Genomic DNA, 15,400 nt, shown 5'->3' with positions numbered 1-15,400 from the left:
CCGGACACCGGCAAGGCGGGGGCCAGGGCGCTGCACCGGGGGTGAGGCCACCGGGGAGAGGGCGCTGAGAGCGCAGCGCCGGAGGAGGGGCGGGTGGGGAGTCTTGGCGGCCCTCTCCCACGCCCCGAGGCCGCTGGCAGCCGCCTGCTCGGCCAGATGGGGACGAGGGTCCAGCCTCGGGACCCTCGGGGTCCGGGCCCCTCCGCTGGCAGCAGGACGAGGGCTCCAGTTCGCCAGGGTCCGCCTGTCCTGAGGCCCCCGGCCCCTCCAAGGGTTGGGGTCCCGGCTTCCGGCCGGGCCAGCCCTCCCGGGGACCCTGACCGCCATGCAGGAGTCTCGGCGGCCCCCGCCCCGGCTGGCTGCGCGCCGACCGGGAGGGCCGAGTGGAGCCCACGTGTGCGCTCCTCGCGTTCCCCTATGGGCTGTCCTTCTCGTGCGGGACTGACAGTTCTGTATCATTGGACGTAAAACCACCCCGTGGACGCCGTACGAACGTCATCCCCATTTTACAGACCGGGAACTGAGATCAGAGAATTTAAGAGCGTTTCGCAAGTTTGCCCTGCTGGGGTGGCGGGCCGAGGACTCGAACACACGGCCGCATCACCGCCGCCTGCGTCCTGGGACGGGCGGCGCCAGGGGCCCGGGGGGCGGGGAGGTGCTTCCCGCGTGCGGGCCCCTGGGAAGTGTAGTCCGCGAGTGCTCGCGCGCAATCCTCTGGGAAGTGTAGTCCGCGGTCGCAGGCCGGGCGCGCCGCCCGGGCGGGCAGGAGGAGCGCGGAACTGCGCTTCCCGGCATGCCGCGCGCCGCCCGCCCCGCGACCCCGGCCCGCCCTGTCCGGTGGGGCGACGAGCCGCATGGAGGCCGGCTGAGGAGCGCCCCCGCCTAGGTACGCCGCGCGGCGCGGGCCTGGGGCGAGGGGCGGCGCGCGCGTCGGCCCCGGGGTGCGGGCCGGGGTCGGGTCGGGTCCGGTCGCGGGCGGGGTCGGGGGCCACCGGGCTGCAGGTCGGGCCCAGCCAGGTCCCAGCGTGGAGCCTCGGCCAGAAGGGTCAGCCCCGGCCTCCGAGGAGGGCGCGCCGGGCTGGGGTGGACGGCGAGGGTCGCGAGGTCTGGAGGGCTCGAGTGGAACAGGCCCGGGCCGGGGCTCGAGGTCGGCGTGGGGGTCGGGGTCGGGGTCGGGGTCCGGGGCAGCGGCGGGCAGGGAAGACGGCCCGGGGTCCGGGGTGAGGCGCGGGTCCCCACCTCCCCAGGCGGCGGTGGCAGAGTCGGGGGAGACCCCGGGCCCCTCGGGCTGGCGGAGGAGGGTTGCCATATGGACAGAGCCGCCGAGGTCCCCCGCCGTGTGCCGGCCACACTTGGGAGGCCTGTCAGTCCTTCCTTGTTTCCGCGGAGCAGCTTTGCTGAGACGTGACTTACTGCTGCAAAGTTCGCACACCGTCTGTAAAGACTGTCCCGGGAAGGGAGTCGCGGCTGCCTTGGCGTCAGCATCTCAAGAACAGCTGGGCACTCCGCTGGGAAGTCTCCGCTGCCGTATGCGGCCCCGACAGCCTCATTAGGAGGGCTGCGGTTTCCAGGTGGAGTCCTCCTGGCTTTCGGCGTCGGGAGAGGCGTATGTGCAGGCCGTTGGCTCAGTGCGCCTCTTTGTAGGCTTGGCTCTCCGTGTCTGTCCCTTTTGCTGCTGCTGCCCCCGTTGTGGTGTGACTAGGAGAGAGCCTTGCCCCTGAGGCCGTGGTCAGCCTTGCACAACAGCCATGACGCTGTGGTCTGAGGCTGCCAGGCAAAACTGCCAGGAGAGGGCCTGGCAGGGTAGATGTGCAGGCCTGCACCCTGCAGTGGTGGTCAGTGTGGGGACCCAGCCCTGGGCAGCATCCAGGTTCTAGGAGGGTCAACCAGGTGTGATGGGCAAGGAGCCTTTAGGGGCTCCAGCTCAGATGCAAGTTGGCATCTGATCCCAGACTTAGCCACAGCTCCGTGAAGCAGGTCCTGCCAGACCCAGGGGGTCTCCGTGGTCAAGGGTACCCAGGCTTCAGAAGTGGGTGTGTAGGGGATGTCAGGGGTTTGGCCCCACCCTGCTGCCTCGCAGCCAGTCATTTCCTTCTGCAGCTGGCTGATCTGTCCAGTTTGGGACCCTTGGCTTTCTGAGCAGGCCCTGTGGGTTGGTTGGGAGGTACGGATTTTTCTGGGAACTCTATTCAGTGCTGGTCAGTTCTTGGTCAGCACTAGGAAGCCAGGCTGGGGTCTGAGAGGCAGTTTGTGGCTTCCCAACTTTTAGAGGGATGAGTGGGAGAGGATGGGTGTCTCAGTCTACTCTGCCGCCATAGCATAGTATGACAGACTGGGCAGCTTAAACAACAGACTGTTTTCTCCCGGTTCTGGAGGCTGGAAGTCCAAGATCAAGGTGCCAGCTGATTTGTTGCTGGTGAGGGCTCTTTCCTCCTGGCTTGCAGGCGGCTGCCTCCTCACTGTGTCCTCACGTGGTGGAAAGAGTGCTCTCTGGTGTCTCTTCTCATAAGGGCACTGATCCTAAGATGAGGCACTGCCCTCGTGGCCTCATCTAAATCTAATCACCTCCCAAACGCCCCCCTCCAAATACCATGGGAGTTAGGGCTTCAATATATGAATTTGGGGCGACCCAACTCAGTCCACAGCAATGGGACCCAGGAGAGGGGACAGCTGCCTATGCTGGGCAGGCATGAACCTGCGGCCTGCCACTCACACTATGAACTGTCTGCTGTGCTCAGGTTCTGTCCTGAAACAGACACCCAGCACGACATTTTCGATGCTGATAACCTCGTGCCACACAGAACACTAACAGGGCTGCACACCTCGGGAATCCCTAAGACCAGTGGGGCTTTTCCTGCCCTTCGAACTGGGCGTCTTCTCTGGTGCTCTCAACAAGATGGGTCCTCTCAGAGCTGTCAGGAATTCCCACACGTTTAGAGTTTGTTTTCCTGGAAGTATGTGGGTGATTCTGCTGCTGTCATCTGCGTGGAGGTTTATAATTTCCGAAGCCAGATAGTGGTGTTGTCCCTTGCCACACACAAGGAGACAGGCTAGGGGAACCCATATTGCGGTGTCTGCTGAAACCAGGCCACTGGTTCTTTGCGTACCCCTTGGGTTTTGCCTCTGCCCTCCATCTTGGGGACAGGAGACCATGACCCACTGAGGGAAGCCCAGAGGGGTATAGAGGTCGTGGGCTGAAGTGACATCTGAGTGTGGCACCTGTTTTGCAGCTGGGAGAGGGCCTACTGTGTGTGGACAGGCTGGGTGGCTGGGTGGCCACTCTAACCACCTCTGCCTTGGAGGCAGGAGCTAAGAGTCCTCGCAGATCGAAGCATCTTGCCCACGGCCGCACAACGCTAAGTGGCCCGTCTGAGATCTGGCCAGCCCCGCGGCCATCTCCCGCAGCACAGTTGCTGGCAAACCAGCTGGCCTGTTTGCCAGATGACCTGGCCTTAGGTGGCCTTGCTCACGAGGCATCTTCCAGCTCTTGTGCCCAGCACCTTCCCCAGGCCATGCTCAATGGACGGTCCTTGGCCGTGACTGCTGTTGGAGGGGACTGAGGCGTAGCTGGATGTGGCAGAAGTGTCCTGATTTGTCCGGGCGTCCTGGCGAGGGCTGGGCCCTGGAGACTGGGTTAGGAGGGGGCACATTTATCCCCCTTTGTGGTGTCAGCCAGGGGTCTGCTGGTCGCTGCAGGGTGCAGAGGTGTGATGAGCTGCCAGGACTCATTGCTCCAGAGATTGTGTGGCAGGAAACCAGGAAGGATGCAGGTGCTCCATGGGCAGCCGCCTGTGGGTGGGGGGCGATGGGGGCCAGACCCAGTGGTCTGTGAGTTTGGGCCCTTTGCTCTCCTCCAGGCAGCTGGGAGAATCTTGGGTCCCAGCCATAAATACTTGAAAATGCATGGTGGTGAGCAGGGTGTGGGGAGGGGATTAACAGCCCGCTGAAATTATGTCCCACAAGCGTCTTACCAGGGACCCTGGCTGAGGCTGATGGAAACCAGAGTACCGGAAAGTGTGTAGACCTGATAACATCAGAGAGAGGCACGCCTCAGAATCACGAGCTCTTAGTGCTTAAAGGGGCCTCAGTGGCCTTCCTGCCTGACCCCTCCTAGGCTAGGCACCTGCCTCTCAGGAGCAGCTGCAGAGAGCAGTACAGGGAGCTCAGGGGGACCCAGGTCCTGGTGCTGCAGTTGGGTGCCCCAGCCTTGGGGTTCAGGGCTTGGCTTCAAGCCAGACAGGCTTGACTGTCCCCGCCCGCAGGAGCCAGTACCCAGAAAGGCGCGTGGAGTGGGCCTGGAGCCTATGCACAGTGGGGCCTGCCTGTCCCCCACAGGTGCAGGCTTCCTCCTGGCCTTCAGAGGGCGGGTCTGGCCAGGCTGGGTGCAGGGAAGGCTAGGGCAGAGGCCAACCCAGACCTGCGGTCGCCACACCCATAGGAGGGAAGGCTAAGGCAACGTGGTGGCCTCCCTTTGGCGGGCTGTCACAGGAGCCTCCCCAAGACAGCACGGGATGTTTTCTTAAGAAGTTACTAGACTCTGGCAGCCTGTGCTGCTCAGAAGTAAGAATCGTTTCTTCCCCATGTAAAGCCAGACTGAGGACAATTATCTCCAGCTTCGCCTTCTGGGCCAGCTCGGGAACCTGAGAGGTGCACAAGCCCCAGCCCCCACAGCTGGGCCCACCCTCCAGCTTCAGGCACAGCTCCCTGTTTACATTTTCATTGGTGCCTTGCATCTGAGGTTGGAGGCCCTGGTGGTAAGGCCACGAGGTTGGGCAGAGGCCTGGCCATGCTCAGGCCGGATGTGCTGAGACCGGGTGCCAGCATGCCCAGTGGGAGGAGTGCAGTGCCCTGTCCTGGAGGCCAAGCCAGGCCCAGACCTCTTACCCCCTGCAGAGGCCCACTGTGTCTGACTGCCAGGCTGGACACCGGATCAGGCGTTTGGTGACATGGGGACAGAACCCTGCGCCTGCTCTGAGCCACCTGCCCAAGATGGTTCCTCTGGCTGCAGATGAGGAAATGAGCTCGGAGAGGGGCCGGGCATGGAGCCCAGGTCTGTCCTCGCTGCAGCTGTGTCACCACGGGGTGCAAAAGGGGAAGGAGCCTGACCTAGTGCCATGCTTATTCTGTTATTTGTTTTCCCTCTTTATTATGAAAGTTTTGAAAAATGTGCAGCCATAGTGAAAGTGCAGTGAGCCCTGGTGCGTCACACAGCCCTGCGGGTCCGCCCTGTGTGTCCCCCAAGCCTGCTTCTGAAGCACATCCAGAGGTTGTTTCATTTTGTCCATAAGTTCATGTCTGACAGATACAGACTCTTTAAAACAAAACCATGATACTGCACCACAACTAGAAATAAATCAGAACAGTTCCTTAATGTGACACCCTCCGGTCACTTGTCACATTCCTCCAAAGGGCTCCTCATTTCCAGCAGCTTTCTCGAGCTGAGCCCTGGCCAACGTGGCCGAGCCCAGCCCGTGAGCTGCGCTTGCAGCCGCCCAGTCCTTTGGCAGCAGGACCCCGGCTCCTACAGCCTAATGCGCAGGTGGACCCATGGGCTGTGGTGGACTCTGGTTTGGACTTTCAGCGGCATCTTGGGGAGGTGCCAGTGTCCAGTCCGCCTCTGCAAGTGCCGCCCCTGTCTAGGCGTAAAGGTGTCTCCGAATCACGCTGGCACCGGGCTTTACCCGTCCCTCCCTCTGCTCCTTCCCGTGGCCATGCTGACGTCTGTGATGTCACTGTGTTGTCACCCACACCGTAACTCCTGAGAGTGGGACAGCAGCCACGGCGTGTATCCCAAAGACGCCAACAGCCATCGTCTGCTGAGGGTTTAGTGCTAACTTGACACACAGATTCACTTCTCTTTTCCTTTTTTTAGGGAGTTTTGTAAATTGTGTTTTGTTGCAAAATCACAAAGGAAATGTCCAGGAGTGCCCGGCTGCCCCCAGGGCATGGGTGGCCAAGCTCCCACTCTTCCGCTGTTGGGTAAACAGGAGGGAGGGGGTGAGTCCCGCTCTGCGGGGAAGTTCACTGGCGGGCGAGCCAGGGTCTCCAGCTCTGAGCTGCAGGACTTGCGCATCACTCCTGGCCTGAGTCCTTGCGCCTGCCTTGCTTGGCCCTGGGGAGCCTGGGCCTCAGTGTCCTGTGATTGACGGGGCTCGCGTGGGGAGCTGGTGGCCAGTGGTGTGGGGCAGGGAGGCCTCAGTCTCACCCACAGATCATTTAGGTCCATTGGAGCCCCTGACGGAGCCCGAGGTACACAGAGCCCCACGCGTGGCCCCAGGGCTCCAGGTGAGGATGCGCTTCCTGTGTCTCCTCAGGCCTCACTCATCGGTGTCGGGAGCTGCTGCCCAGCCATGGAGGGGGAGGAGGAGCAGCCACCTCGGGAGGTCAGAGGTCTGGGCTGGGGTGCTGGGGGCCTGCTTCTTGAACAACCTCGGGCTCAGGGCTGGGCCAGCTGCTTAGCAGAGTGTGGGGTCCCGGAGGATACCCCCTCCTTGTTGTGGCCTCCTAGGGTCACTCTGGCTGTTACTGTGCATAAAACATCTTGTGTTTTCTGTGGTGTTCCTGGGTCAGTTGAGGGAGCCCTGGGGCAGGGTGCCCTGGACGAGGGCTGCGTACAAGGTGATTACCACAGACAGACTTTTAGTCGTGGGAGTATATGGCCCCCAGGGCCTGGGAGTTCCCAGGGGCTGTGGAGCAGCTGCACGAATCCTGGGCAGGCCTGTCAGGGCAGGTGGGTGCCCTGAGCCTGGGCAGGCCCGGAGAGGGTGGGCATCTAACTCAGACACTCTCCTCCCCTCTGCAGGCTGACACGGAACCTGTTGTGATGTCGGGGGCCTCAGACGTGGTGCCCAGGGTACTTTCTGGAGAACCCCAGAACCTGTGTGCGTCCTCCTAGGATCACTCGGTGCTGGGCAGGAGGGTGGGCTGCTCTCTGGCTGGCAGGGGCTCGGACTGGGTGACCTCCCAAGTTTGTGGTGAACCCTAGCCCACCCGGGCTGTTGGGAGGGATCGAGAATGAGTGGGGTGAGCGGAGCTGCAGCAGAGGCCCTTCCTCAGGGCAGGAGGGCTGGTGCTCCCGAGCTGCCCTGGAGCCCCTTGGCCCTGCACAGCCTCCCTGGGTGCTCCGCTCCTGGCGGGTGCTGAGTTTGCCAAGGCCCAGCCCGCTTTCCTCAGGGTGGGGTCTGGTCAGATGGCGCCGTGCCCAGTCGCACACTGTAGTGAGCGAGGACCAGTGGCTTTGCATGCACGCGGCAGCTCATCCAGGCTGGGAGGGACCCCCTGTGGACAGTGCTGCTTGTTGGCACCATCTGGGTTCCAGGGTGCATGTGGCCCCCACCTGGCACCCTTGCAGTCCTGAGAGCCTGGGAGCCAAGGGGCTCTGTGGGCGGGTGTCCCCAAGCTGTGCCTTGCTGTCCTTGCAGCTGACGTGGATGCTTTCAACCTGCTCCTGGAGATGAAGCTGAAGAGGCGGCGAGAACGGCCCAACCTACCGCGCACCGTGACAGAGCTGGTCGCCGAGGATGGGAGCAGGGTGTACGTGGTGGGTACAGCCCACTTCAGTGATGACAGCAAGAAGGACGTGGTGAAGGTGAGGCCCGTCATGCGGGTCTGACCCCAGGCAGGGCCATGCCCCTTTCTGTAAGCCTCCTGTTGCTGGGCCACTACACCAAGGCCCCTCAACAAGGAGGTTTCCCGTTCTACAGGCCCTAGGCTCAGCCGCATGCGGGTTTTCTTTTTAAGGACAAGTGTACCTATTTTGCAACTTCCTCTTTTTAGTTGCTTAAAGAACTGAGTTGTCACCACAGCAGATAAGTTGGCCCTGGGGTTGCCGGGGGTGGGCCTCTCGGGCCTGGCCTGGGCTCTGCCCACAGGGTCGGGGTCAGGGTCAGCGCTGAGGGCAGGGCACCAGGGCATAAGCCGCGTGTCTGTTACAGACCATCCGAGAAGTGCAGCCCGATGTGGTAGTTGTGGAGCTCTGCCAGTACCGCGTGTCCATGCTAAAGATGGACGAGAGCACGCTGCTGCGGGAGGCCAAGGAGATCAGCCTGGAGAAGCTGCAGCAGGCTGTGAGGCAGGTGCGCCCATCAGGCCGGCGGGTGGGCTGTGCAGCCACTCGGCCACCTCCCTAGTCAGCTGCACCCTGCCGAGCCCCAGGGGGACCTGGGGCCATGCTCCCTGCTCTGCCCACCTGTGAGCCCGAGGCCTCTGGTCAGCGCAGAGGTGCCCAGCCCACCCTGGGGCTTTGTCTGGTTGAGGACCCTTCACCCTGGCCCCTGGTGGAGGGGAGGCATTTGTTGGGTTTCGGACAAGGAAGGAAAAGGTAGACGATGCTTCATCCCCAAGGGAAGAGGCCGCAAAGACTCTGCATTTGCTGAGCAGATCTCTGGTGATGCGGGGCTGGTCTCAGTGCCATCCGACCTGCTTGCCGGCCCAAAGCATTACCCCCTCCGTGTCTCCTGCACGTGGGCCCCAGGTACAGGGCTGGAGTCAATGCACACCTATAGACACCCCGAGGGGGATATGGTCAGAGGAGTTGGGGTCTGGGCTGGAGGGGTGGGGGGAAAGGGGCGTCCACAGGGCAGAGGCCAGGCAGCCAGTCCATGACAGTGTGGCCCTGAGGCAGGCCTGCCTTGAGAGGGTTGTCCAAAGGGCTAAGGGACAGATAAAGGGCCAGGAAGGGCCTCGGAGTGTCCACTGTGGGCATGGGCGCCTGCTGCCAGGCCCTGCTGAATGTCAGCTCAGGGCCCTTGCTCCGCCCCTGGGCACAGAAAGCCATGTGCTCTGTGCTAGTGTAGCCGCTCACCCTCAGGCTCCCCTCTGCCTGCAGAATGGGGTCATGTCTGGACTCATGCAGATGCTGCTGCTGAAGGTGTCAGCCCACATCACCGAGCAGCTGGGCATGGCTCCTGGTGGCGAGTTCAGGGAGGCCTTCAAGGAGGTAGGTCTGGGCTCCGGGGGGTGCTCAGGGCTTGGGAGCTGCCCTGGGGCCTGAGGGTTCCCCAACCGACACCTGGCCTCTGCCCAGGCCAGCAAGGTGCCTTTCTGCAAGTTCCACCTGGGCGACCGGCCCATCCCGGTCACCTTCAAGAGAGCCATCGCTGCACTCTCCTTCTGGCAGAAGGTCAAGTTGGCCTGGGGCCTGTGTTTCCTGTCCGATCCTATCAGGTAGGGCTCACTTGGCGTCCTGGAAGACAGCCCTTTCTGGGAAAAGTGGCTAGTGGCTGGGGGATAACACGTAGAGTGCCCAGCCCACACCTGCTCTGGCCTGGCCTGCCGTGCAGCACATCCCTCTCACTCTGGGCCTAAGCTGCCTTGAACAAGGCCTTCCTGCCCCTTCCTTCCCCTGTGAGCCCAGACAAAGGGTGCCTAGGTCCCTGCCCTGGGTCAAAAGCACCAGCTTCCTCTTGGCCGCCCCATCCCTGCGGGGCTGGCAGCACGCCTTTCTGCCCCCAGCAAGGATGACGTGGAGCGGTGCAAGCAGAAGGACCTGCTGGAGCAGATGATGGCGGAGATGATCGGCGAGTTCCCCGACCTGCACCGTACCATTGTCTCAGAGCGCGACGTCTACCTGACCTACATGCTGAGGCAGGCCGCCCGGCGCCTCGAGCTGCCACGCTCCTCTGACGGTGACGGCCGGCCCGGGCGGGGGCTCCCTGGGGCCCTGTCGCTGCTAGCTGGGTGCTGACGCGTCGCTCCCCTGACAGCCGAGCCCAGGAAGTGCGTGCCTTCTGTGGTGGTGGGCGTCGTGGGCATGGGCCACGTCCCCGGCATCGAGAAGAACTGGACCACTGACCTCAACATTCAGGAGATCATGACGTGAGTGCCGCCTGCCCACCCCTCGCGCTCCCCAAGCACAGAGCCAGGCTGGGGGGCTGGGCTGGGGCTGGGGGGGGGCACATGCCCTCGAGCCAGGCCCAGCCCACCTTCCCTCCCCCAGCGTGCCCCCGCCGTCCGTCTCCGGCAGAGTGTCCCGGCTGGCCGTGAAGGCTGCCTTCTTAGGCCTGCTGGGCTATGGCCTGTACTGGATGGGGCGCCGTGCCGCCAGCCTGGTCCTGTCACTGCCCGCCGCCCAGTACTGCCTGCAGAGGGCGTCCGCAGCCTGGCCGCACAAGTAGGAAGGACAAAGAGAGCCACCATGTCTGTTGGGGCCACACGTGGCCGCTCCTGTGTTGCAGCCGAGGGGCGCGGGGGCCGGCCCCCTGAGGAGCTTCTGGGTGCCACCCCCTGTGGGGGTCCAGGCCCAGCCTCCCCTGCCCTCCCCCAACCTGCCCAAATAAAGAATTATTTAACTGCTCAGAGCTCAGGCTTCCCAGCCAACCCTCCCCCTGCAGGGGCCGTTCACAGGGCTCAGGGGCAGCAATGGGACAAGCTGGTGGGGAGGGGCTGAGGCACACGCCACCCCTCTTGCCCTCGGGCCCAACCTCACTGTGCCTTCTCACGGGCCAGCGGCAGGAGTGCCTGGCCCGGGAGCATCTTGTGGTGGGTTCCGGGCCGGTGGGTTCTGGGCCATAGGTTCGGGGCTGGCACATCTGGGAAGGGCTGGATCGCCCCATGCAGCCCTGGCGTGGCTCCCGGGAGCCTGCCTCCCAAAAGGGCAGCTTGGCCAAGCTTGGCAGCCTGGACCTGCACCAGCACAGGCTCCGCCTGCAGAAACTGGGGCTTTGGCTTTTAAAAATGACTGAACTTTTTTTACTCAGGTAATTTTAACTTAAAAGAAAACAAACTGAAGCAAATGTCAGGAAATACTAGCCTTAAATCTGGTTGGGACAAAGAGGACATCTTTTTCTTGGGATCTCAGTCCTGAGAGGTTGAGTGTGTGGGAGGGTCAGCTTTGGCAGTAGGGCCAGGCTGGCCTCCGGATGCTGCCCTTCCAGCTGCCCCCTTGGTCGCCTCCAGCCAGTGGGGGATCCAGGTCTGCCGCCCTCTCAGTGTGAGCCTGCCTGGGCTGTGGGCAGTTGAACTTGCTTCCTGTGCCTCTGGCAGGGGGACCCGGGAGTCACCGTGGTCCTCAGTGGATGGATGGCGTGTCTGCCAGTTTGCAGTTGTGTCAGCACGTGCCCACCACCCTCCCGCTGGCCCACTTCTGGTGGTCCAGACAAGCCCAAGGTTGGGCTGGTCCCACACAGCACTTCCGCCCCAGTCGTCACTTGTGTGCGCAGTCAGTCGCTCCTGGTTGTCTGTTTACGACATTGCATCTGTGCAGCCCGTCTGGGGCCCAGGGCCACATTTGATTGTTTGTGTTGATTCCATGTCTGACCAAATCAGGTGAAACCCATGGCCGTGAGCTGGGCTAGGGAGCCTTGGGCTGGCTGGACCATGTCCTTCCTGTCATTCACACGCTCGTGTATGCGTTCCTTAGAAACTGAAATAAAATCTTATTTTAGAAGCTCCTGTTTTGTGAAATGTGTGGAACCTGGACTCAAGTGACAGGGAGGGGGTTCTCCCCTGGACCATGGTGCGGAAGGGCAGCAGGGGCAACAGGCCTGGGCTGGGTGGCAGGATGCTGACGGTGCTGCCTTGGGTCCTGGGGGACTTAACCGCCGCCACCTGCCTCTCAGCACAGGATACAGGTCCTGGGGCCCTGGCACCTGCCCATCCCAAGCATGGACCCTGGCCCAGCGAGGGCACCAGCCAGGGAGAAGTGTACTCAGAGGAGCCCCCTGCCCTCACCCTGCTCAGCCCCTGACCCTGGCATGCGACCCAGGCATGCAGGAGGGGAGGAGGCGGGGTGAGCCCAGTGGCCTGAACAAACTGCTCTGTAGGGACCAGCAGCTCAGGTCCACCCAGAAAGAGGACAGCGAGCCCCAAGGTGGCTTGGGCCTTCCCATGGGCACAGAGGGTGGCTGGGAGCATGGGGGGCTCGGCTAGCAGGGTTGCAGGGTGGGCTCTTCCTCCATGTCTGCCTCCCAGGGAGCCTGGCCCCCCACCGTGCAGGGTCTCCTTGCTCTCTGCCTCTCTGTGTCCCAGGTCAGCTCCATGGTGCAGCTTCGAAGGTTGGTAAGAGGGGCCAGTGGGCTGGTGGATCTCACTAGCCTGAGGTAGGCTGAGGGCTCCCAAGGCTGCCCCTGACGAATCTTCTCTCCACAGGTCCAGCTGGTGTTGCTGGGACCCCGAGGTCTGGCAGTGCAGGGTAGGACAGGGAAGGGCAGGCTGGGCACAGGCTGGGCAGCCTCTGACCTGTCACCTGCAGGTCTGCATCCAGCAGGCCTCACTCCCTATGAGGACCAGCCTGGGGGAGAGGCAGACGAGGACAAGGCCCCGCTCTAGTCTCATGTTAGGGGGGGCAAGCCGGACTTGGGGCAGCCCCCAGACCACTGCTGGGCTGGGAGGAGCAAGGCAGGGAAGTCAAGGCAGACCCTCCAAGGGCAGCAGGTGAGGTCCGTGTTGGACCCATCGGGGGAGAGGTGGTGTCCAGGGACAGCAGGAGGAACTGGGAATTGAGGTCTGTCCAAGGGCTGGGGGCCATTAAATGCATGGAACCCAAGGGACAGCCACTTCTGAAAGAGAAAAGGCCTGAGGCTGGTGTGGCCCAAGGTGAGGGGATAGCGGCTGCTCGTCTGCTTGGACCACCTTGTTGTAGCTTGTCCGCTGGACTGTCGCAGTGGCTCTGCAGGGGCTCTGGTTCTAGTCACTGGAGAGCACCACCCCTTCCCAGGTCCTGACCCCTCCTGGCCTGCAGTTCCCAGAGGAAAGGACTGCTCTCAGATCTGGGTGGAGGACCACAGGGCCCCCAGTGGCGTGTACACCAGCCAGCCAGAGGGAGCCAGCACCCCTTTCAGGTGAGCAGCCTGCAGCGTGGGGGGTCCAGGAGATACTTTGTGTTTGTTGCTGTGGCAAAAACAAGATGTTACTGTTTGAGGTTGGCAGGGGAAGGGCCAGGCCAGGCAGTGCTGGTGGGGCATCGGCTATGGCAACTGGCCTTCTGTGTCCATCCTCAGACCACACCTGGGCACAGAGATGTTGGCTGAGTGTCGGTTATGGTCAGGAAAGGCCGGGAGAGACCTAAATGTCCACCTCTAAGGGAATCAACAGAGAGTGATGCCCAGGATATGATCTGAAGTGAAAAAAGGAAGCTTACACAGTGAGGAATAAATGAATGTCCAACTCGGGAGGCAGCCCCATGGCCTGGGGAGTTTCTGGGAATCTCCACCTATATTTCTGAGAATTTGAATTTATTACAGTGCAAATTTTTCTTACATTGACAAGCAGAAAAACAAGATTTCAATTTCAAATAAATAAAAAGTGCTTAGGAGAGCGTGGGCAACCTTCTCTCAGACAGGAAGGAGCAGGCCTGCTTGGACCTGCCTGGGCGCTGCCAGAGCAGGAGGCCCTTGACATGACTGCCGTGCCCCAGGTTTCCTGTGACATGCACATGGATGATGGCTAGATGGTGACTCAGAGTCAAGACTCTGGACTTAGAGAGGTGCTGGCAGTACAAACAGGGCTTTGGAGACTTGGAGGCAGGAGGGCCGTGCTGCCTGTGGGACACGGGTGCAGCCAGGTGCCCCAGTGCCTTGTCTTTGAGGGCACCACCATGTCCTGCAAGGCTTATGCCTGCAACGCATGGGCAGCCAAGCCTCATTAAATGTTCAAGCCCTGCTGTCCACTTGTCTTCCTTGTGGCTTGGGATGGGGAGGGGCCGAGGCTAGCTCCTGCCCAGCCTGGCCACTTAGACCCTGCACTGTCAGCGGCACCTGCCTATCCAGGAGGCCATGCAGCCCAACAGTGAGGCCAGAGGCAAGGTCACCAGGGCTGACCTGCTGGAACCCTTGGTACCTACCAGGTGTCCCGTCTGGCTGTGAGCTCAGTGAGGGCAGCCCAGCAGGGCACAGGGCCTGGTACTCACAAGGCCTCCATAACCCAGTCTCACCAGATTCCAGAGTGTGGGTAAGACAGTGGGCAGAGGGGGTGAGGAGATGGGTCAGGAGGGTCTGGGGAAGAGGGGTGGGGTAACACCAGGTCAGGCTGGGTCTCCTAGGCAGTTACGAAGGAGGCTGGGAACAAAGTCTCTGTCAGCAGGCCGGGTGGAGAAGACCTCAGATAGGCCCAGGGGGAAGGGATGCTGTCAGGCTGCAGGAGGGCACTCCAGGGTGCCAACCACCTAAGGGACCTCACCATGTTGTCTCCCTCATCTGTGTGACCTCCTGGCTGCGCTCCTCCTGACGCCACGCAGAAGGTGGTGTCATTGTCTATCTCAGGCATGAGGACCCTGAGCTGAAGAGGGGTTGAGGGGTTCCCCGAGGTCACACAGCTGGCAAGGGCAGAGCTGGTTCACAAGAGGTCTGGGAAGCCCACTTTGTGGCCCTAGGAGAAAGTTCTGAGCAGCTCCCTGAAGTTAAGTGTAGACTCGCGGGGCTGCTGGAATACAGGGTAGCCCCAGCCAGGAGGGAGCGCATGTGTTGGTCAGGAGTCTCAGGCCCAGCTACGAGGGTTTGACCTGGAGCCAGGTGGGGGAAGGGTTTGGGACCATCCCCCTCCTCAGGACCCCTGTGCTCCACGCAGGCATCAGCAGTAGGCTCAAGGGCGCTCTGCAAGGCTCGTCTGACCCGAACCCCTGAGTCATTCTGCCACACTGATCCCAACTCCTCACTTGGGGCCGGCCTTCAAGGCCAGGCTTGGCCACCAGCCCCTGCACCCACCCTAGCCTCCTGGGCATCTATGGGGATTTCTCTGGGCCAGGCGCTGTTCTAGGGGGCAGTAGCCCCCAGATCATCAAGGCTCCTGCCCTCCCAGAGCGTGGGGAGGAGAGACACAGAAACAAGAAAATAAGGGAATAAGCCATTTCAGAGAGAAGTGCTGTGCCAGGAAAACCACCAGGTGGCATGAGGCGCTGACGTGGACAGGGTAGCAGTGGATCCGGGCCCCGCGAGGAATCCAAGCAGAGGGAGCGCGGGAGCCCCGGCCCCGCACGAGGGAGGCGCCAGCGGCCCTGCTCCTCTAGGCTCCTCCCGGCCCAGAGCCGTCCCCGCCGGCCCTGCCGGATCCGCACAGACACGTTCTTTCCCTCCGGTCCCGGGCGCGGTGCAGCAGAGGACGATCCCGGGCAGACTCCAGCGCGGCGAGGGCGGACAGCCCTCGGCCCACGCGAGTCCCCCGGGGATGTCACAGCCTTAGTGCCAGGTGTGTCCCGGGCCGGACCTCGGGGACCTGATGCTGTCACCCTAGAAGTGACAACCGCGGAAGTGGACAGACGGACACCGCAGCCAATGAGAACCAGGCTTCGGCGGGCGCGGCTCGCGCAGGCGCAGCTGCGGACACCGCCCCCCAGGCGATTGGGCGGCGCGGCGCGCGGGGCGGGGCTTCTGGTCGGGGCGAAGGGGCTTCCGTCGCAGCGGCGCCGCGGATGGCCGCGCTCCGCGTCGCGCTCCGGGGCTCGCTCTCGGCCGCCCGCGCCCGGTCC

At 62.5% G+C, this 15,400-nt stretch overlaps 2 protein-coding genes across 2 annotated transcripts in view; both read left to right on the top strand.

The window, feature by feature from the left end:
* Positions 1 to 749: 749 nt before the first annotated feature.
* On the top strand, positions 750 to 11,386 carry TRABD (TraB domain containing). Its single transcript, XM_046646295.1, has 10 exons — positions 750 to 886; positions 6,315 to 6,383; positions 6,803 to 6,881; positions 7,422 to 7,588; positions 7,935 to 8,075; positions 8,828 to 8,938; positions 9,026 to 9,165; positions 9,454 to 9,626; positions 9,705 to 9,816; positions 9,938 to 11,386. Exons 2-10 carry the CDS (start codon positions 6,351 to 6,353, stop codon positions 10,113 to 10,115), a joined length of 1,134 nt encoding a protein of 377 aa, XP_046502251.1. The 5' UTR covers positions 750 to 886; positions 6,315 to 6,350; the 3' UTR covers positions 10,116 to 11,386.
* SELENOO (selenoprotein O) overlaps positions 10,360 to 15,400 on the top strand; it is a 24,959-nt gene continuing 19,918 nt past the window's right edge. Inside the window, exons 1-5 of the mRNA XM_046646692.1 lie at positions 10,360 to 10,479; positions 11,968 to 11,997; positions 12,088 to 12,130; positions 12,680 to 12,779; positions 15,166 to 15,396. Of these exons, the coding sequence (XP_046502648.1) occupies positions 10,360 to 10,479; positions 11,968 to 11,997; positions 12,088 to 12,130; positions 12,680 to 12,779; positions 15,166 to 15,396 (524 nt within the window). The remainder of the gene's footprint in view (positions 10,480 to 11,967; positions 11,998 to 12,087; positions 12,131 to 12,679; positions 12,780 to 15,165; positions 15,397 to 15,400) is intronic.

The sequence above is a fragment of the Equus quagga genome, chromosome 19 (assembly GCF_021613505.1).
Source record: "Equus quagga isolate Etosha38 chromosome 19, UCLA_HA_Equagga_1.0, whole genome shotgun sequence".
Classification (NCBI taxonomy): Eukaryota; Metazoa; Chordata; class Mammalia; order Perissodactyla; family Equidae; genus Equus; species Equus quagga.
Note: the sequence above shows the minus strand (reverse complement) of the source record. Positions and strands in the feature narration are given on the sequence as shown.